The 22,459-nt window shown below is 39.9% G+C and overlaps 2 protein-coding genes and 1 non-coding gene across 3 annotated transcripts in view; 1 reads left to right on the forward strand and 2 right to left on the reverse strand.

The window, feature by feature from the left end:
* Dzank1 (double zinc ribbon and ankyrin repeat domains 1) overlaps positions 1–7,913 on the reverse strand; it is a 54,095-nt gene extending 46,182 nt beyond the window's left edge. The window contains exons 1-5 of the mRNA XM_042666530.1: positions 7,860–7,913; positions 6,182–6,298; positions 4,086–4,239; positions 2,440–2,554; positions 681–777 (exon numbers count right to left, since the gene is read on the reverse strand). Coding sequence (XP_042522464.1) covers positions 681–777; positions 2,440–2,554; positions 4,086–4,239; positions 6,182–6,290 — 475 coding nt within the window. The 5' untranslated portion in view covers positions 6,291–6,298; positions 7,860–7,913. The remainder of the gene's footprint in view (positions 1–680; positions 778–2,439; positions 2,555–4,085; positions 4,240–6,181; positions 6,299–7,859) is intronic.
* Positions 7,914–8,268: 355 nt separating this feature from the next.
* On the forward strand, positions 8,269–22,459 carry Polr3f (RNA polymerase III subunit F). Its single transcript, XM_042666531.1, has 9 exons — positions 8,269–8,395; positions 9,134–9,251; positions 10,867–10,934; positions 11,865–11,932; positions 16,708–16,820; positions 18,857–19,000; positions 19,640–19,747; positions 20,900–21,091; positions 22,377–22,459. The coding sequence occupies exons 1-9, from the start codon at positions 8,334–8,336 to the stop codon at positions 22,452–22,454; spliced, it is 951 nt and encodes a 316-aa protein (XP_042522465.1). The 5' UTR covers positions 8,269–8,333; the 3' UTR covers positions 22,455–22,459.
* On the reverse strand, positions 18,642–18,766 carry LOC122096161. Its single transcript, XR_006145256.1, has one exon. It is a non-coding gene; the product is annotated as a small nucleolar RNA SNORA67 (small nucleolar RNA).

Below are 22,459 nucleotides of genomic sequence, written 5' to 3' on the forward strand. Positions count from 1 at the left end.
GGCGCTGGTGGCTCATGCCTGTAATACTAGCTCCTCAGGAGGCTGAGGTCTGAGGATCACAGTTCAAAGCCAGCCTGGGCAGGAAAGTCCAAAATTTTTTTTTGCCAGTCCTGGGACTTGAATTCAGGGCCTGGGCACTTTCCCTGAGCTTCTTTTGCTCAAGGCTATCACTCTATCATTTGGGCCACGGCACAACGTCTGGCTTTTTTTGTTTATGTCATACCGAGGAATCGAACTCAGGACCTCATGCATGATAGGAAAGCACTCTACCACTAAGCCACATTCCCAGCACTTCATGTGTATTTTATAGTTACTGTGTAAATGAACCTCAGTCCATATCTGATATAACCCTTTCATACATACCCTAACTTTGCTTTGAGATAATCAAAACTCTACTTTCATTTAAATTTCACCAAACTTCACCCTTCTCTCAAACACTTTTTATTTTGATTTCCTGAAATATGGTCTCACTCAATACAATTAATCAATAAGACCCAACTTTGTTGTACATCATGGTCTTAAGCTGTTAGCAAGAACAGCACAAAATCTCATATCACAGCCTACTTTGCAGTGCTTTCTTAGTCCAACTTCTGCAGATAAGAAAATATGCAGTGAACGTACATGAGCCTGTTGAGTGAGTTTAGAACATGAAATCTTACCTTCATTCTATCAGATCATACCTGGAAACTTTCTAAGGTTAACATTCCAACTAGATTTATTCTCAGAATTCTTGTATTTCTTCCTTAGTTTTGATCCATCAAATCCATTTTTCAATTCCTAGGAAAGAATACACTGAGTATCAGTTGACTTGTACCCATTTAGAATGTAAAAATTCCAAGTCACAGGATAGAGACAATGTCATGGTGTATATTTCTTTTCCTTTTCTTTTTCTTTTTTCCCTGGTCATGGGGCTTGAACTCTGGGCCTGTGCGCTGTCCCTCAGCTCTTCAGCTCAACGTCAGTAATGCTCTACCATTTGAGCCACAGCACCACTTCTGGTTTTCTGAGTGGTTTATAAGAGTCTCACGGCCTTTCCTCCCAGGGCTGCCTTTGAACCTCAGTCCTCAGATCTTAGCCTCTTGAGTAGCTAGGATTACAGGCATGAGCCACCACACCCAACCATGGTGTACATTTCTTACTTGAAAGAGTTTACAGAAATTTTTACAGTGACCTGTATTTCATTTTCTCATAGAAATATAGAGCAACACATAACTTGGCTTTATGTTACTTGATTAGCAGCATATCTGGGCACATATCAAGTGGTAAAGGCAGGAGGCAGATTGTAGCACATATAGGAGGATATCATAATCATTGGAGGCAGTAATATCACGGAGTCACCAGATCTATAGATAGTGTGGAGTCAGACCAAAATAGGACTCATATACGCTACTTGCCCACACACAGTTCTGAAACATTATTCTTTCTGGACTTTCTTCCCTATGGACTTTATCCTTTATATCTGATTCCAACCTGAGCACCAGTAGATGTACATCTCTGCTGGCTGTCTTCACAATCACACTAAAGCCGGATCTCATGTCTATGCCCAATGACTTAGTTTTATACCCTCATCTCTGATTTTTCTGGCTACCAGTGGGTTTCAGAGACATTCCCACAAAACTTCTTCAGGGATCACTCCCAAGATCCTCATGTCTCACCCTCTTGATTGGATGCCTTCCAATAGGCTAGCCTATCTTCTCATCCTGCTTTTTGGATCTATCTCACTGATGCTGAGAACCCAGGGATTGTTTCAAATATCATTAGGTCAGATTGACTCTGCAAAGGGGAAGTTTTGTATATATTTGGGGATTACTTTTAAACATAATAGGAGTCTATGACCACTGGGGACCTCTATGAGTCTTACGATTCTATTCTCCAAACATATACTTAACCACCTTTCCCACTTTCCCCTGTGCAAAATTGTGAGTATTATTACAGCATGCCCTCTGCTCTAGGCCTTACAATTGATGGGGAAAGCTGATACGAAACCAAATGCTCAAAGCATTTTTGTAAAGGAGAAGCCCCAGTGCAGCAAGAGAGCAGAGTACTCAGTTTAGCTGGAGCTTATGTATATGTGTGGAGTCACAGACTCAACTGACCAAGGACAAAAACTGATCACCTAGCTAAAAAGCTAAACGTTTCTGCTTTCTTCAGTAGATAAAAGTCACTAAAGATGCTGGTATATGGGTAGTGATGCTGGGTTAGAATTGTAATCTTCAGGATGGAGGAAAACTTGACCAAAAAACAGCAAATCAGTGAAGATACTTTGCAAGGTTTGAAACGGACTTCAACTATACGGACCTGATTTATTGTGAGCAGAGGTAATGTAATGAAAGCAAACATAGGTCACTCAGAATGAAGGAAACAAGTACACAGTGAAACTATATATATATATATATATATATATATATATATATATATATATATAGTTTCATTACTTGCCTGCTTTGAAGAATCTTTGAGAACATTTTCAATGTCATCTTCAGAAGAAACTATCTTTGGTGGTTCATAACCCACTTGAAACACTTTTGTTACAATTCCACTCTGTCTGCAATCTCTGGATTATCATGAGAGATAAAGAGAAAGAGAGAGAACAGACAGACAGAAAGGCTGTTAAAAAAAGATTCAAAGAAATAGTGATTATCAATTTAAAAGACCCTAAAGTTCCTTAACATAACTACTTAATTCATTATGTTTTAACTATTTCTATTCTATAATTTGTGTGTGTGTGCTGGTCCTGGGGCTTGAACTCAGGGCCTGGGTGCTGTTCCTGAGCCTTTGTTGCTCAAGTCTAGTACTCTACCATGTAAACCATAGCTCCACTTGCAGATTTTTGGTGGTTAACTGGAGATAGTCTCATGGACTTCCTGCCAGGGCTTTGAACCATCATCTTGAGATCTCAGTTTCCTGAGTAGCTAGGATTATAGGCATGAGCCACTGACATCTGGCTAGCTTCTTAATTCTTAATAATTAAAATGGTTTGTTTTGCCCGGCACCGGTGGCTCACACCTGTAATCCTAGCTACTCAGCAGGCTGATATCTGAGGATTGCAGTCCAAAGCCAGCCCGGGCAGGAAAGTTCGTGAGACTTTTATCTCCAATAAACTGCTAGAAAACTGGAAGTGGTGCTATGGCTCAAGTGGTAGAGCGCTCATCTTGAGCTGAAGAGCACAAGGACAGCGCCCAAGCCCAGAGTTCAAGCCCCACGACCGACAAAAAAAAAAAAATGGTTTGATACAAGTGTCTTGGCAAGCGAGAAAATACTTTTCTATTAAATAAACTATATAGAATTTTCTGTTTAATAAAGAATATGTCATGTATAAATGGGTTGTTAGTTTAATTTGTGTAAAGATGTCAAAGCAGTTATCAGTGTAAAAGTTGTAGATCCACCCCAAAATACATGCAATAAATAGTTCAGCTAGGAGAGAGAGCCTAGAGAATCTTTTCAAAGTACCTGGGCCAGTGAGACATTTGATTTGCAACTTAAAGATATTCCCAGAATGTGGCCAAACTCACCTTTTTCCTCTATCATTTCCTAGATATTTAAGACTTTTCAAAAATCTATAATATATGATAAATGTTTTTAAATTAAGTGATTTCTATATTTGAAAATGAGGGAAAGTCCCCAAGTAGCACAAAGAGAATAAAGGAAAAATGAAGTGGCTCATGCCCACCAAGTTGAAATGAGAGTAGTTTTAAAGGACAGTTAAATCAAACAAAATCAACAAGAAAATGATGGAGGTAGTTGTAGGTCATAAAAGAACTATCTCTAAACACAGTGATTTCCTACTTCAGAGCCACATAAAGATCCTTAGAGGTCTCCAACCCTAGAAAGGTTTTTCCATCCCAGATCACCAGTGTGAAATATAAAATAAAAATATTATCAATATACATTATATCTTTTGAACTGTGGCTTATAATTTGTGCACCTTACAGTATACTTCAGCAAAAAGCACATAAAACAGAAAAGTGAATACATACGCTAAAATTAAAGAAAAATTCATGTGCCCTTCTAATGCAGCACTGATATCATAGGATGAACTAAATAAAGTTAAAGCAAGCTATTACTAATCAGTTTGATCAACTTACTTAGAGACTGCAATAGCTTTAACCTGTATTTTCCCATCAGGCAAAGTAATGGGTTTTGTATACTTAAATGTATTATTTTCACCATAACCAATTCTCTTCAGAAACTCAGGTTTGCTGCCATCCAGGGTATAATATATATTGACATCTGGGGTATCTGAAAAATCCACAACAGGATAACTGTAATTAACACTAAAGTATCAAGTCCCTGAAATAATAGCTATAGGTCAGGTATCTGAGTCAATGATAGTTTCTATTTGATTATTACATTTATTACACTGAGGACACACACATGACCACATTCCCTGCTCTCATAGAGTTTACATTTGAAGAATACACAAACAGTAAATAAATAAGTTCCTCTTGCAAGTGATAAGTATTATGGTGTGAAAGGAGGAGATATGGTACACCTACAAAGCAGGTAAAGGATGCATAGAAACATACTTTCATTTACTTCTTTATTTATTGGCAGTTCTGGGGTTTGAACTCAGGCCTTTACAATTGTTATGCAGACACTCTAGAGTTTGAGTCACTCCTCCAGCCCTGTTTTATTCATGTAAGAGACATTTATAGTTTGTTTCCTATGAAATGTCTTTTCATATCCTTTGCCCAGTCTTCCATCAGGTTATTTTTTTAGTATTGAATCGTGGGATCTCTGTGCATCTGATATTTAGATGTTAAAGAATTTGGATCCCCTGTCCTTCAAATCATTATTTGTCAACAATCATCCAACTTTCCCTGAATTATAAACACATACATTAAAATTTTTCTTTTTAAAAATCATATTAGGAAGCTGTGCTTGGTGTCTCATGCCTGTAATCCTAACTACCCAGGAGGCTGAGACCTGAGGATCACAGTTCAAAGCCAGTCCGCAGAGAAGGCTATGAGACTCTTATCTCCAATAAATGGCCAGAAAATGGTGGTTATAACCACCGAAGGTGGTGCTGTGGCTCAAGTGGTAGAGCACTTGCCTTGAGCTGAAGAGCTGAGGGACAGCACCCAGGCCCAGAGTTCAAGCCCCACAACCGACAAAAAAAAAAATCGTATTAGGAGGACATACCATAATGATGCATATTCTGAGTTGGAATTCATGGTCTAGGAAGTGAAGGGGTTATCCTACAAATGTAGTTAAGTAGTTTATTTACATTCAATTCAGATAAAATATTGTGCTCCACCAGCACACAAACTACAATTGGAATTATTATAGAGATGATTAGCATGCAAATCCATAAAGTATTACATATATTCAAATAAAAAATAGACATTGGATATAGAATTGAAATCTCAGTCAGTATTGATCATGTGTGTTATACGTAGGTAAGTATATTTAAGATTTTGTTTTTTGGGTCCGGTCGTGAGGCTTGAACTCTGGGCCTGGGTGCTGTCCCTCAGCTCTTCAACTCAAGGCTAGCGCTCTACCACTTGAGCCACAGTGCCACTTCCGGCTTTTTTTTTTTCCTGATTATGTGGTGCTGAGGAATTGAACCCAGAGCCTCAGGCATGCAAGGCAAGCACTCTACCACTGAGCCACCTTCCCAGCCCAAGATTTTGAAGAATAGGAAGTGGCACTGTAGCTCAAGTGTTCGCCTTGAGCTGAAGAGCACAGGGACAACGCCCAACCCGAGTTCAAGCCCCACGACTGACAAAAAAAAAAAAAAGAAAAGAAAAAAAGAAAAATATTTTGCAGAATAAATATTATCAGGAAACACATCCATTGCTCTACTTTTGTATTAAGACATTAAGATTTTTTTTTTACTATGCGCTTGCCACTATGAACCTCACATATGCCCAATTTACTTAGTTTATCAACTCACATATACCAGTATATACCAGCTCATTCAATCCTCAGTGGCTCTAAGTGGTAGATATAATTAGCCCTATCTTAGCATGAGGACACGAAGACTCAGAAAGATGCTCAAGTTCACTAGAAATTAACCAAATAGTGATTCAATCTCTAACCTGTCACACTGGAAAGTCTCTATTAGTCCATCAAATTTATTATCCCAGCATCTTGGGAAAATGTGGGCTTCTGGACATCTTACCTAGGCTAAGGTAAATTAAGACTGTTTCAACTATGTTCCAATATATGTTATTCCTACCTGATTTCATTTCCAAAAGAGTATTGTTATCAATTTCATGGTTAGCTTTTCCAGGCTGAGGAACTCGCAGTGGTATGATCTGAGGGACACACACTGAACCAGCAGTCATATTCTCCCCTTTCATAGAAAAACAGATAAAAATAAATCCCTTCATGCACCTATATCCCAACACAAAAACTATAGAGCCACAGCACCTATTTAAATGCAGAAAATCTAATAAAATGTAAAAAGGATATTGTTAATACACTACCTACAACTATTCCATTTTAATTGATATAACTATTATATTTTTGCTTGTGAGGCCTTATATGGGGGTTTCCCTAGTCTCTTTCTTTCCTAAGAAAGAAAGAATAAATGAAATGGGGGAAACGGAGTTACTTTGAATGGGTAATAAAAGAAATAGGCAGACAGAGACTACCATGATTGCTCTGATCTGTTTCCTTGGATCAGTATTACCCTTCCCTGCCTCCAGCTACAGTTCTATCTTGGCAAGTCACCTCAGGTGGGAACTTATCCCCTCAGGTAAAGGCATCACACAAGAGATAATAAGGCTATGTATACAGCAGGAAATGTTCATTTGCAGCCAACTCCTTTGGGAAAGCTTTGGGTCCATACCCTGCCTTTTCCAACACAGTGAGTTTAGTGCTGAAAAATTGCAGACACTTTAGAAGAATTGGAGTCTTAATTTTCAGTGGAAAGGTAGTTGGCACAGATATAGTGTGCAACAAACAAGCTTTCGATTCTACCTACTGTATTCGTAAATAATCACCACTAGGGAGACCTTTCTGGTCTTTCATTTTGGAAAGGTATCCTAATTTTTAATGCATAGGTCTCAGGTTGGGGGAGGGGAACAACCCTAACTCCACGTTAGTACAGCAGCCATTTATATTGCTGTATTGCCTTTTCAAACGTCAACAATTATGGATACTTTAATAGTGTGGTATTGTCATTCTCATTTTACATTGAATAATTTTCTATGATTTATATAAACTTATCTATCAATTTGTGATTGGGCAACTAGGCTATTTATAGACGTTTTTATTTTAGTTCTTGCAGTTCTCGTGTTGCTCTGAGCATGTTTGTGGTTTGAGTTTGGCCAGACTGTAGTCTGGAAATTGAGAGAACTAAATCAAAGAGGTGAACTCAATACCTTGTTGGATAATTCTTGATCAAGGGCCAATAATATAAACTGCAGATACTGATAGGGCAACATTTGATCCTACAGAAGTGAGGCTGAACGTGGGGGAACTTGGCCATAATCGTATTTCCATTCAAGTGAAGGGCAATTCAAATAAAAAATAGCTGACAATTCTAAATAAATACAGTGAGAGAGAGACGAATTCTCAGCGCAGGGACTAGTGACTGCCCTTGGGATGCTGGTGTGACCTCACACAAAGGGGTTGGAGGAAAAGGCTTATCTAAACGCAAATTGCCGCGCGCAATTAGTGGAAACCCATCACCCACGACCCAACGCCCTCCTCCTGGACCACCGCCATGCTCCTGGGACCAGAGCCCGTCTAGTTCTCACCCCCGCTGGGCTGTCAGGCCTGCTTCCTTACGGCTGGAGCGAAAGAGGCCCTCCTCTCTCTCCCCCAAATGCAACAAGAAATCAACTGCGTCCCCAGCCCCTTAAACCACCCCCAGCAAGGTCACCGCAGCTCGCCACCCAGTCACCCACCTCTGACCGCTTCAGGCCTCTTCCCTTCTTCACAGCCCGGTTACCACAGACGCCGCAAGATTTGCCCCGCCTACTGGAAGCTGAGCAGATGATTGGCGGGAAAATCAGATTCCTAGCAACTAGCCCCGCCCCTGTCTCTGGGACCAGCTAGGCTAACCTTTCCCGTGGCTTTACTATAGGCATCCAAGAATATGCCTTCACAGAATTTGAAAAACACTAGAAGGTGGAGCGCCTACCTAATGAGAATGAAGAACACAAGTTTATTCGTTCATCATATGCTGAAATTTCTGAATCACAACATTTTGGAGCTGTAGTGAGTGGGATGCAGCAGGCAAGGATTGGACGCCCCACGCCGACAGACAAGGAAGGACCCTCTGCGACGCGAAGGAGAAGGACCCGCTTCCCAGCTTGTAGTTTGTGGCCTCCCGTGGTTCCGGGGTTAGTTTCTTCCTTCAGATCCGGGAACTGAGCGCTATGGCTGAGGTGAAGGTGAAGGTGCAGCCCCCTGACGCCGATCCGGTCGAAATTGAAAACAGGTGAATCATTGAGGCTCCGTTTTTGACTCCAGATGGCCTCCACCCCTGTTCCCTGCAGGCGGCCTCCTGCAGGCCCCTGCAGGCCCTACGGGACTCCTTTCCTAAGGGAGAGGCTGGAACTAGTGGGGGGAGCACGAGGGAGCCGGGTTCTGTATGCATACCCCATTTGAAAGCTTGCAACTTTTGTAATTGGCTTTGTCGTAATAAGGTTCTCCCTTTCTAAGGGAGAAACAAGTAGTATCCATAAGTAGTAGGTTACTACCTGTAATCCAGGGTTACTCTATCACTCATTAAAGGAACTCAGGACTGGACGCTGGACGGATCAGGGCTCAGTTTGTGATTACAAAGCAACTTTAAGCCAAATCATTTCACTAATTATCCTGTAGCTTCTTTAATATTATGTGTGCTGTTACTACTACACTGCTGTTTATAGATTATCACAATATTTTAAATGACCTCAACTTTGCCAAGCTATTATGACTAATACATTTGTTGATTTTTAAGAAGACTTGGATTTACTTGATAAAGGTAATTCCTTCCCCAAACAGCCCCCAGTTATAGGGAATTATCATTAAGTTTTGGCTTCCCACCGGAAATGTTTGCCCTTGTTTCCTGCTGACCGACTAGTGGCCTAACGTTGTTCTTATTCCAGCAGAGAAAATTGATGTCGCAGCTTTAACATTTAACTCTACTCTTTGTAACAAGCAAACACATTGTTATTAATATCTTTGTTTCTAGAATTATAGAATTATGCCACCAGTTCCCACATGGAATCACAGATCAAGTAATTCAGAATGAAATGCCTCATATAGAAGCCCAACAACGGGCAGTGGCCATCAATAGACTGTTGTCTATGGTAAGATGAATTCCAACTACGTCCTGTCATTTCTAATATAGTGTTACCTTGTAGTTGTGATGGCTAACTTCATTGTACCAATTTAAGTGAGAGATGGAGCCTCTAAATTTAGTTTTCTGGTCCCACCTTGCCACCTGATGGGGCCGAGGGGAGGGAAGGAAGTGTCATAGTTCATCTGGTATGTAAGTAAATACCTAAGACTAATTTTCCAATGTTAAATATAGGAATGGGGCCCCTCCCATTCACAGTTTCCCAGAATGACCTGAAGTCCAATGGTACAGGCATCCAGGTTCTCTTGATGTCCTAAGGCAATTCAGAAGTATGTCAGAACATACTTTATTTTACTTTTGGTTCATTATATAAGGGAATACTACCATAAGCGTTTATTCATTTCTTGATATTTCTGCCAAATTTCATATAGCACAATAAAATTATGCATAAAGCTAGGCACTGGTGCCTCACACCTGTAATCCTAGGCACTAAGGAGGCTGATATCTGAGGATCATGGTTCGAAGTCAGCCTGGGTGTGAAAGCCCATGAGACTCTTATTTCCAGTTAACCAGCAAAAAGCTGGAAGTGGAGCTATGGCTCAAGTAATTAAGCACCAACCTTGAAAACAAAGCCCAGTGAGAACTTGAAGACCTGAGTTCAGGCTCAGATCAACACCAAATAAATAAATACAGTTGTACATCATTAAATATTATTGTTAACCTCATAATTTTATTTAGTCATTGTGGTACGGACCACACGTTTACCCTTTATCCGAACTTTTTAATTTTACAAGTTTTACTTTTATATTTGTATTATATGATGCAGATTTAGATTTGAGTATTGATTTTTATGTATTGTTCAAAATCTGCTTTTGGAAAATTCCTTAGGTATTAGCCATATAACTAACCTAGGATACAGCATATGAGACGTTGTTTTGTGGGGTTTTTTGTTTTGTTATGTTTTTTTTTGCCAGTCCTGGGCTTGAACTCAGGGCCTGGGCATTGTCCCTAAGGTTCTTTTTACTCAAGGTTAGCACCCTACCATTTGAGCCACAGCACTACTTCTGGCTTTTTCTGTTTATGTGGTAAAGAGGAATCTAACCCAAGGCTTCTTGTATGCTAGACAAGTACTCTACCACTACACAACATTCCCAGCCCTTGGGAAATTATTAATACTAGTATTTTAAATATATTGAAATAGTTAAGTTTTTAAAAATACATGTGACAAGCTGGGCACTAATGGCTTACGCCTTTAATCCTAGCTACTCAGAAGGCTGAGATCTGAGGATCGCAGTTCAAAGCCAGGCTGGGCAGGAAAGTCAATGAGACTCATATCTCCAATTAACCACCAGAAAACTGGAAGTGGTACTGTGGCTGAAGTGGTAGAGCACTAGCCTTGAGTTGAAGAGCTCAGAAACAATGCCCAGGACCATAGTTCAAGCCTCATATCTGGCCCAAAAAAACCCACAGAAATTCATGTGACAGAAAGCTAAGTCTCAAGTGGAGAGCTGACAAATAAATTTTAGTCTGCATAGTAAAAATATTAAAGAATACAGTAACATTTGTTATTAGAATTTATGTACCTTATAATTGACATCTTATTTTCTGTTTTTAAAATTATTTAGGGTCAATTGGATCTCTTAAGGAGTAATACTGGTCTTTTATATAGAATAAAGGACTCTCAGAATGCTGGGTAAGCAACTATTTTTTTCTTTTAATAAAGCCTTAATTATCATAATTGTAATGTATGTGTTAGGAAAAAAGGTAATGCAGAATTGCACAGTGTAGCCAGGTATGGTGGTGCATTCCTCTCACTCAAGCAAAAGGGTCAAAAGGGTCAAAAGTTTGAGGGAAGTCTTGTCTATATAGTGAAACTTTGTCTCAAAAACAAAAAGCAAACAAAAAAGCCAGGTGCCAGTGGCTCATCCTTGTAATCCAAGCTACTCAGGAGGATGAGATCTGGAGATAGAGGTTCAAAACCAGCCCAAGCAGAAAAGACCATGAGACTCTTATCTCTAATTAACCAGAAAAAAGCTGGAAGTAGAACTTCGGCTCCAGTGGTAGTGCTAGCCTTGAGTAAAAAAGCTAAGGGACAGAGCCTAGGCTCTGAGTTAAAAAAAGAGAGAAAGAGAGAGAGGGAGAGGGAGGGGAGAAGGAAAAGGAAAGAAGGAAGGAAGAGAGAAAGATAGAGAAAAAGGGAAAAAGGGAGAGAGAGAGAGAGAGTATAAATTTGTCTTGTATATCATTCTTGCTTTCTGTCATATATTTCATTTCCCAGAGTAACCACTCTTTTAAAAAATGAGATATGTATCCTTTCTTGTATATTTAAACTCATAAATGATTCTATATTTATATATTGTACATTCATATATAATCTTTTTTTTAAAAACAAAAATGGGATCCTGCTGTCCATATTGTCTTATAACTTATTTTTTTCACTTACTATATCTTGGACATCTTTTCATGTTGATACACACAGCTCTGTCTCATTCTTTTTAAGGTAAGCCCTTCTTTTGGTAAATAAGTTAATATGCTGGCTTTGATAATTTCTTTAAGTAGTCATTTAGATTTTTGTACATCCTATACCCCCTTTCTTCTTAAAGTCTGCTTCATTCCTCTGCAGGAAAATGAAGGGATCAGATAACCAAGAAAAACTAGTATATCAAATCATAGAAGATGCAGGAAATAAAGGTAAGCTTGTGAAGAATGGAGCAGAAAACACATTGGTTTGGGGTCGAGATATAACAAGATCCCAGCTATCCAGAGTAAAACTTAGTGCTGTAGCATTTGTATAAAATAGGAAGGAAAGGAATAAAACATACACTTATAAAAATACATGTGCTTGGGCTGGGAAGGTGGCTCAGTGGCAGAGCGCTTGCCTTGCATGCCTGAGTCCCTGGGTTCGATTCCCCAGCACCTCATAAGCAAAAAGAAAAAAGCCGGAAGTGGCGCTGTGGCTCAAGTGGTAGAGCGCTAGCCTTGAGCTGAAGAGCTGAGGGACAGTACCCAGGCCCAGAGTTCAGGCCCCACGACCAGACCTCCCCCCCCAAAAAAAAAAAAAATACATGTGCTTGAAGGATACATAGGAGTAATGTCATTGTTTCTGTGAGGAAGATGGGGGAATTAAACGGTTCTAAGCCACATTTATTTAAAACTTAAAGTTTTTTTTTTTTTAATTCTCACTTTTTTTTTTTTTTTTTTTAGCTATACAGCTACCTTAGCCTGTTTTCTGATGCTGTAACTATCACAGACTGGGTGGTTTTATAAAAGAAAGTATTTCTTAGAATATTAGAAGAATCTTGTTAAATCCTTCTTGCTAGTAGGGATTCTTTGAAGAGTCACAAGATGGCACAGGTTATCACAGTGAGACAAAGCAAGCCAGCAGAGAAACTTTTCTTTTGGAAGTTTTTGTTTGTTGCAGTACTAGAGATTGAAGGACCTTGCATATGCAGGGCATGAACTATGTATTGTACAAAAGATCATTTTTCACTGGGCACTGGTGGCTAAAATCCTAGTCACTTAGGAGGCTTAGATTTGAGAATTAGAGTTCAGAGCCAGCCTGGGCAGGAAAGTCTCTGAGACTCTTATTTCCACTTAACCACCAAAAAAACAGAAGTAAAGGTGTGACTCAAAGTGGTAGAGCACTAACCTTGAGCAAAAAAGCTCAGAGATAGTGCCCAGGCTCTGAGTTTAAGGCCCATGATTGACAGAAAAAAAAGTTCATTTTTTTCTAACAGGCATTTATTCTACTTCTCAAAAAACATTAATATATGACTGAAGATTATATTTCCAAACCATGAAATATGGGGAAACTTTCAAACCAAAGTGATGACCTTGAACAAATTACTTAAGCTTTGTGAGCCTTAGTTTTTTCATCTTACCTGTAAATTGTGGATAATGACATCTCTGGTTTTGCAAAGACCAGAGGATGCATACTGCAGCATGACAGTGTTTTGATATATGTTCTTCAATAGTTACACTTCCCTTCCTATCCCTCTTGAAGAACCGTATCAAGCTGAATGTGATAATACATGCCTATAATCCTAATACTTGAAAGGCTGAAGCTAGAAGATCACGATATTGAGAACAGCTTGCACCATGCTAAAATAACCAAACAAGCTAGGCACTGGCTGTTACTGGCTACTCAGGATGCTAGGGTAAAGGTTCAAAGCCAGCCTGGAGCCAGTGTCTGACTCATGCCAGTAATCCTAGCTACTCAGGAGGCTGAGATCTGAGGACTGCTGTTCAAAGCCAGTCCTGGCAGGAAAGTCCATGAGACTATTATTTGCAGTTAACCACCAGAAAGCTAGTAGTTGTGTCTAATGTGTTAGAGTGCCAGCATTGAGGAAAAAAAATCTCAAGGTCAGTGCCTAGGCCCTGAGTTCCAACTGCAGGACCAACACACAAAAAAATATTAAAACAAAAACAAAAAAACAGTCTGGGCAGGAATCTCCATGAGACTCTTGCCTCCAGTTAATAACCAAAAAGCTGGAAGTAGAGTTGTGGCTCAAGTAGTAGAGCACCAGTCCTGAGTGAAAAAGTGAGTGAAATTTGTGATTGGCCCTGAGTTGAAGCTCTAGTATTGATTGGTGCACGCGCACACACACACACACACACACACACACACACACACACTCACACTGCTATCAAGATTGTAGTTAAGCCTGTGCTGGTAGCTCACACCTTTAATCCTAGCTACTCAGGAGGCTGAGATCTGAGGATCGTGTTTCAAAGCCAGCCCAGGCAGGAAAGTCCATGAGACTCTTATCTCCAATAAACCACTCAGAAAACCAAGTGGCACTGTGGCTCAAGTGGTAGAGTGCTAGCTTTGAGCTGAAGAGCTGAGGGACAATGTCCAGGCGCAGAGTTCAAGCCCCACAACCGACCAAAAAAAAAAAGATTGTAGCTAATATGCCTTAGGATCTATTTGTGTCACTGACAATGGCTTGTAAAAATATTATTTGAAATTGTATAATTAAGTGTATTTTACAGTGAATTAGTGTTCTTTTTTTTTTTTTTTTTTTACCAGTTCTAGGGCTTGAATTCTGGGCATGCACTTTGTCCCTGCATGCTGTTCCTGAGCATGCTGTTCAAGGCAAGCACTCTACCACTTGAGCCAAAGCGCCACTTCTGGCTTTTATTTTTTTTTGGTAGTTTATTGGAGATAAGAGTCTCATGGGGTTTCCTACCCAAGCTGGCTTTGAACCACAATCCTCAGATCTCAGCCTCCTGAGTAACTAGAATTATAGGTGTGAGCCACTGGTACCTGGCTAAATTAACATTCCAAAAACAGTCCTACAGCCAGGTGCCCATGGCTCACACATATAATCCTAGCTACTTAAGAGGCTGAGATATGAGAATTGTAGTTCAAAGCCAGCCTAGGCAGGAAAGTCTTTTATCTTTTGAGCCACCAGAAAACGAAGTGTTGCCGAGGCTCAAATGGTAGAGTGCATGCCTTGAGCTGAAGAGCTCAGGGACAGGGCCTAGGCCCAGAGTTCAAGCCCCATGACTGACAACAACAACAACAAAAACAGTACTACACTGGAAAAAAAAGAAAGCAAAAATTTTAGTTATTGTCATTTGTTTTCTGAGACAAGATCTTACTAACCTAGGCTAGTCTTTTTTTCTTTTGGTCAGTCATGGGACCTGAATTCTGGGCATAGGCACTGTCTCTCAGCTCTTCCACTCAAGGCTAGTGTTCTACCACTTGAGCCAAAATGCCACTTCCAGCTTTTTCTGCTTATGTGGTGCTGAGGAATTGAACTCAGGGCTTCATGCATGCAAGTCAAGCACTCTACTACTGAGCCACCTTCCCAACCTAGGCTGGTCTTGACTAGGTCTACCTGCCTCCATCTCTCAAGTGCTGATTATGTTATCTATATTCTAGATGTTTTCCAGCATGCTTAACTAAGCAGAATATTTTTATTTACCTTTTTTTCCACATGTAATATTTATTTTCTCTTTGAAAGAATAATCATGTCTTCCCACAATTAGTTTTTAGTAGCTACAAAAATGAACAATAGGCTGGGAAGGTGGCTCATTGGTAGAGTGCTTGCCTTGTATGCATGAGGCCCTGGGTTCAATTCCTCAGCACCACATAAGCAGAAAAAGCTGAAAGTGGCGTTTTGGCTCAAGTGGTAGAGTGCTAGCCTTGAGCTGAAGAGCTGAGGGACAGTGCCCAGGCCCAGAGTTCAGGTTCCACGACCCACAAAAAAAAAAAAAAAAAAGCCAGAAATATTTTTTTTTAATTTTACAATGTAATGTGATATAAATAATGGATATATATTCAAACATTCAGCTTAAAAAAATTTTTTTTTCAGAGAGGTGGCAGTTGACTTGACCCAAATTAAAATGAAAATGAGGGGCTGGGAAGGTGGCTCAGTGGTAGAGCACTCGCCTTTTATGCCTGAGGCCCTGGGTTTGATTCCTTAGCACCACATAAGCAAAAAGAAAAAAGCTGGAAGTGGTGCTGCGGCTCAAGTGGTAGAGCGCTAGCCTTGAGCTGAAGAGCTGAGGGACAGCGCCCAGGCCCAGAGTTCAGGCCCCACAACCGGACTCCAAAAAAATAAAATAAAATGAAAATGATCAGAAACTATCAATGAAGCTGGGTATCAGTGGCTTATGCCTATAATCCTACCTACTCAGGAGGCTGAGATCTGAGGATTGCAGTTCAAAGCCAGCCCAAGTAGGAAAGTCCATGAGACTCTTACCTCTAATAAACCAGAAAACCAGAAGTGATGCTGTAGCTCAAGTGGTAGAGCACTAGCCTTGAGCTGAAATGCTGAGGGACAGAGCCCAGGCCCACAGTTCAAGCCTCGCAACCAGCAAAAAAAAAAGAAAAGAAAAAGAAACTAGTGATTAGTGTAAGGAATGGATGGAAAATACGTTAAAATTCAACAGTATTCATGTTTTTTCCCCCCAGTATAAAAATGTCCTTTTCATGTTTTGTTTTGTTTTGTCAGTCATGGGGCCAATCTCTGGGCCTGAATGCTGTCACCTCAGCTCTTCAGCTCAAGGCCAGAACTCTACCACTTGAGCCACTAAGCCACTTATGATTTTCTGAGCGGTTTATTGGACATAAGAGTCTCACGGTCTTTCCTGCCTGGGCTGGCTTTGAACCGTGATCCTCAGATCTCAGCCTCCTGAGTAGCTAGAATTACAGGCGCATACCACCAGTGCCCAGCTTCTTTTCATGTTTTTAAAAAGGTGCCTGAATGAGATTCCTAGAAATTTCTAGTTCTAATATAAAGTGTATGGCTTATTTACTATCTTTGTTAACAGAACAATGAATGTTTTTTAAAAAGGTTTCTTTTTCCTCTACGTTCCTTAAATTTCCTAACATTATTACATAAATTTGTTTTTTTTTCTAAAGGGTTTGCTGTCAATTTATTTTGATTATTTAGAATGAGATATAGGTAATGAATAGAAACACACATTGTACTTCAACTTGTTTTAATTTCCCATAGGAATATGGAGCAGAGATATTCGATACAAAAGCAACTTGCCATTAACAGAAATCAACAAAATTCTAAAGAATTTGGAAAGTAAAAAGCTTATCAAAGCTGTTAAGTCTGTAGCAGTGAGTAATTTTCCTTATATATGTTGTTATAAGTGTACTTCAGGGTTTTATTCTTCAGTCTATGCTATGATTTAAAGCAACTGCTCCCAAAAAAGGACTTTTAAAAAAGCACTTTTCTGAAGTTGAGAAGTTTTTTCCAGCTGGGCCCTTGTGGTTCATGCCTATAATCCTAGCTGCTCGGGAAGTTGAGATCTGAGGATCAGGGTTCAAAGCCTGGGCAGAAAAGTCCATGAGACTCTTATCTCCAATTAACCACCAGAAAACCAGAAGTGGTGCTATGGCTCAAGTGGAAGAACACTAGCCTTGAGCTGAAGAGCCAAGGGACAGTGCCTAGGCCCAGAGTTCAAGCCCCAAAAAAACAAAAAAAAGTTTTTTCCCCATCAAGGAACCATTCTAATCCTAAAAATTAGCTCACACTGGCCAGGGACCTGAATTTCAAGCCCCAAACCAGTGTGTTAAGTGTCCGCTGCGCTGAGCACACATGTGCATACACACCTATTAACCTGAGTTGGAGATACTATTTTTTCACTGCCTAATTGATGTCTTACCCATTCCAAACTAAAACTTCTTCAGTGAACTCATTTTGAAGAACACTTTTCCTAGTTTTTATACTGTGAGATCAAGTTTACTTTATTCTAACATGTGTTAGCATATATATTCAGCATATAGCTAGTGGTGTGTTCTAGGCACATACTCTGGGTGCTTGGGATCCTTAGTGAGCAAGTCAGAGATAGATGCCTTCCCTGGATCTTTTGGTAGTGTCTGTCCTGGATACCTGTAGTGTCTCCTATACTATATTGGTGTTTCTTATCTTTCTAACCAAACTGGAATGTTTACTGGTGTAAAGAAATGAGTTGCTATCCTAAAAAGACATGGAAAATCTTTAATTCATATTGCTCAGTGAAAGAAGCCACTCTGAAAAGGCTACATACTCTACACTCCAAAAACCTATCTAACTTTGTGGAATTCTAGCAAGACTGCAGACACAGTGATAAGCTAAGTGGTTACCAAGGTATCGGCATGGGAGTAGGGAGAAGTTGAATAAGAGAAGCATGGGAGATATTTTAGGGGCAGCAAAACTGTTCTATATGATACAAGCTTGCATTAAACATGTATCAAAATTATAGAAAATAGCTGGGCACTGGTGGCTCACGCCTGTAATCCTAGCTACTCAGGAGGCTAAGATATGAGTATCATGGTTCAAAGCCAGCCCAAGCAGGAGACACTACCAATTCACCACACGAAATCCAGTTTATCACAAGAAAACCATAAGTGGTGCTGTGGCTCAAGGTGGTAGAGAGTTAGCCTTGAACAAAAGAGCTCAGGTATAGCACCCAGGCTCCAAATTCAAGACCCACTACAAAACCACCAACAATAAAACCCCCAAAACTATAGTAATTGATAGCACAAAGAGTAATTTTAATGTGCATTAAATTTTATAAAATCATTTAGGAATTAGGCAGATCCCAGGGTACAATAAAACAAGGAACTAAATGTATTACAGAATGTAAGAAAACAACCTGAGTGAAGCAGGTAGAGGAATAAGGTGCTGTCCTGTAAAAAGGAATGTACATAAGTACTTTTCTGAGTTAGGAAGTTTTTTCCCTTCAGAATCCTTGTTAACCATTCCAATCCTAACTATACAGTGTATTAGACTTAAACATTTTATGAAAGTGAAGTGGCATGCTGGCAGCAATGTAATTCTGACACAAGTTAAAGGCAGTTTTACCCCCTTTCAGGACTGCCCTCACTGTAGACACCAACACAAGTTTGGGAACTTTCTCCACATATTTGTAATAATTCTTGTGTAGGTTTTTTTTAATATGTAGGCAGCCTAAGAAAGACAAAGGAAATATGCACCTCCTGTTCCCCAAAATATTTAGGCATGCCAGATGGTCTTCCAAGTTGTGTTTCTAATAATTCTGTACATGTGAAACTTTTTAAAATAAGAATTTAAAATAAGAATTCTTACTTTAAAAAGTATGTCATTTTAAAAAATCATTAAAAATACATGAACTGTGCCCCTTTTTTCCTAGGCCTCCAAAAAGAAAGTATATATGCTGTACAACCTGCAGCCAGATCGGTCTGTGACTGGTGGTGCCTGGTACAGTGACCAGGATTTTGAATCTGAATTTGTAGAGGTGCTTAACCAACAGTGTTTCAAATTTCTACAATCCAAGGTGAGACAGAGTTAAGAAAACCTTTCTTTTATGTGATTCATAAAAGATTCTTGATCTTGTGTGTAATACTTTATGAAGATAGCAATTTTTACTAAACAGAGTATGTTTTGCTGTTGGTTTGTTTCCGTATAAATTGTATTCAGAGCCAGGCATCCGTGGCTCACGCCTGTAATCCTAGCTACTCAGGAAGCTGAGACTGAGGATCACAGTTCAAAGCCAGCCCGGGCAGGAAAGTCTGTGAGACTCTTATCTCCAATAAACCACTAGAAAACCGGAAGTGGCGCTGTGGCTTGAGCAGTAGATTGCTTGCCTTGAGCTGAAGAGCTGAGGGATAGCGTCCAAGCCCAGAGTTCCAGCCCCACAACTGACCCCCCAAAAAAAATTGTATTCAGAAAGCATTGACTAGGCTGGGAATGTGGCTTAGTGGTAGAGTGCTTGCCCTGGGTTTGATTTCTCAGTACCACATAAACAGAAAAAGCCGGAAGTGGCACTGTGGCTCAAGTGGTAGAGTACTAGCCTTGAGCAAAAGAAGCTCAGGGACAGTGCCCAGGCCCTGAGTTCAAGCCCCAGGATCTACAACAACTACAAAAGCATTGACTAACATTCTTGCTTAGATCTTTTATGTTTCATCCCTTACAGGCAGAAACAGCACGAGAAAGTAAGCAGAATCCAATGATACAAAGAAATAGCTCATTTGCTTCCTCCCATGAAGTGTGGAAATATATCTGTGAATTAGGGATCAGTAAGGTCAGAACTTTCTTTCTTACCTTCCATGTAAAACCTGTTCTTCATATAGACACAGATTACAATGAATACCCAGCATATTTGACCTAGACCTCTTTCGGGTGAGAGCTGTGAATTTTCTGCACTAGTCACTTTGGGAAAACACTGTCTTAGTCTTAGTAAAGGCAGCCATTATTCCATGACATTGGTAAATATTGTTGAGCTTGGAACATAAGAGCAACAGAGTATAGAACTGGCAGTACATTTCACCACCCAAAGTCTGTCCTAACAAGTTCTTGACTCACATATGCATAGTTAAGTATGTGTGCAAAATATCAGCCATACCATCAGTTTTTATTGGTATTGGCAGCATTCTTTTGAAGACTTACACATGAGAACATTGATGATTTTAATCATCAGAAAAGTAGCCACATTGGCAATTGGACATATCTTTTTTATTTCCTGAGCTCTAAATTTCTCATTTATAAAGGAATAGGAACTTGGACTGTTTGATGTCTAAAGTATCTTTCTGTTAAAGCATTTTAAGAATCTGTCAAGTGGCGCTGTAGCTCAAGTGGTAGAGCGCTCGCCTTGAGCTGAAGAGCTGAGGGACAGCGCCCAGGCCCAGAGTTCAAGCCCCACGACTGACAAAAAAAAAAAAAAGAATCTGTCAAATTCTTGCCAAAGAAATGTTACTTTGTGAGATCTAGATTTTTCCTAAAATTATGACATCAGAATGTGTCACATTGAGCAAAAAGTTAGCCTTCTGCTCCTCGCATTTCAGCAGACCATTGTTTACCTTGTACTTTTTTTTTTTTTTTTTGGTCATGGGGCTTGAACTCTGGGCCTGGGCACTGTCCCTGAGCTCTTCAGCTCAAGGCTAGCACTCTACACTTGAACCACAGCTCTTCTTCTGGTTTTCTGGTGGTTAATTGGAGATAAAGAGTCTCATGGACTTTCCTTCCCGGGCTAGCTTTGAATCATGGTCCTCAGATCTCAGCCTCCTGAGTTGCTAGGAATTATAGACGTGGGCCACCAGCACCCAGCTCTTTTTGTATTTTTTATTAATCTCTCTAGCACATTACTTCTCCATTTCATAGAAGAACTTTGCTGCTTATAACATTGTACAAAAGGATTTCCTTATCCTTTATGCATCTTTCCTTTGTCCTTTCTTAGGTAGAGTTGTCCATGGAGGACATTGAAACCATCCTGAATACACTCATTTATGATGGGAAAGTGGAGATGACTATCATTGCTGCAAAAGAAGGCACAGTTGGCAGTGTAGATGGACACATGAAACTGTACAGGGCCGTCAATCCAATCCTCCTACCTACGGGTTTGGTCCGGGCACCCTGTGGTCTCTGCCCGGTACGTTAAAACAGCTTCATTTCACCCTTGACTACTACCAGGCTCAAATGCCACCTAGACAGAGCAACATAGTTGATTTCCCAGATTCTTGGGATTGACCAACAGTTACTCAAACCTCCATGTTCCCTAAGGAACAAATATTACCTCAAACTCAAAATAATCAGGTTAAAGACATCGGCAGTTTCTGCTCATGGCCTTAAAATGGACACTTAGATAAGGGCTAGAGACAAAAATAAGATTTGAAAACCTACTATGGGCTAGGCATGTTTTTAATGAGTTTTATGTTGTCTCATTTGAACCTCCATATGTCCTTGGAACTAATGGTGTTATTTCCCCTAATGAACAAGGGAACTTATGTTTGAGGGGTACAGCTTAGTAGTAAAGTGCATGCTTAGCATGTACAGGCCCCAGGTTCAATTGAAATCAGTTAAAAAGGGGGATGGTGGGACTTAGGCTTGAGAAAACCTAAGAACATCAGCTTAGTTATCTCTTTATTTAAGCCCAGATAATCTTTTTCCCAGCATGCCTTAGCAGTTCCATTAAATCCTATTTAAGTGGCTGGGAAGGTAGTTCAGTGGTAGAGCACTTGCCTGTATGCATAAGGCCCTGGGTTCAATTCCTCAACACCACATAAGCAAAAAGAAAAAAGCCAGAAGTGGCGCTGTGGCTCAAGTGGTAGAGCGTTAGCCTTGAGCTGAAGAGCTGAGGGACAGCGCCCAGGCCCAGAGTTCAGGCCCCATGACTGGACCCCCCTAAAAATAAATAAATAAATAAAATCCTATTTAAGAGTGCCAACCATATGCTGAAGGCACTGAGGCTGCCAAAGAGCAAGAGATTTCAATCCTTGTGGCATTATGTTCTTGAGCTGCTAGTATGCCATATTTTGTTGTATGCCATATTCCTTATACCTGTCTTTCTTTCCTTGGTTTCAAGTCCTAGACAGAATGTTAACAGGGGAAATTCTGTTTAGTTTCCTTCTTAGGAATGAAGGTAGCTAAATATGAAACATTTCTATGTGTAAGACTATATATTCCTATGATACCTGCTGATAGCCTTTTGTTTGGTGGGCAGGCAAACATGATCAGGCCCCACCATTAACTAATTGCATAATCACAAACCAGGCATTAACACACCATGTTCTTAAATACAATCCCTAGTTATTTTTAAAGTTTTGTAAAAATACTGCTTTAAATTAAAACTATTTTTAAAGTATTTTAAATGCTACTTTTAAAGTATTTTAAAGATTTTAAAACTTCATTTTGAATATAAACTTTTGTTTTTTAAGGTTTTTGATGACTGCCATGAAGGTGGTGAGATTTCACCATCTAATTGTATTTATATGACAGAATGGCTTGAATTTTAATATTT

Source organism: Dipodomys spectabilis, unplaced genomic scaffold, assembly GCF_019054845.1.
Source record: "Dipodomys spectabilis isolate Male_0828 unplaced genomic scaffold, ASM1905484v1 ptg000365l, whole genome shotgun sequence".
Lineage (NCBI taxonomy): Eukaryota > Metazoa > Chordata > Mammalia > Rodentia > Heteromyidae > Dipodomys > Dipodomys spectabilis.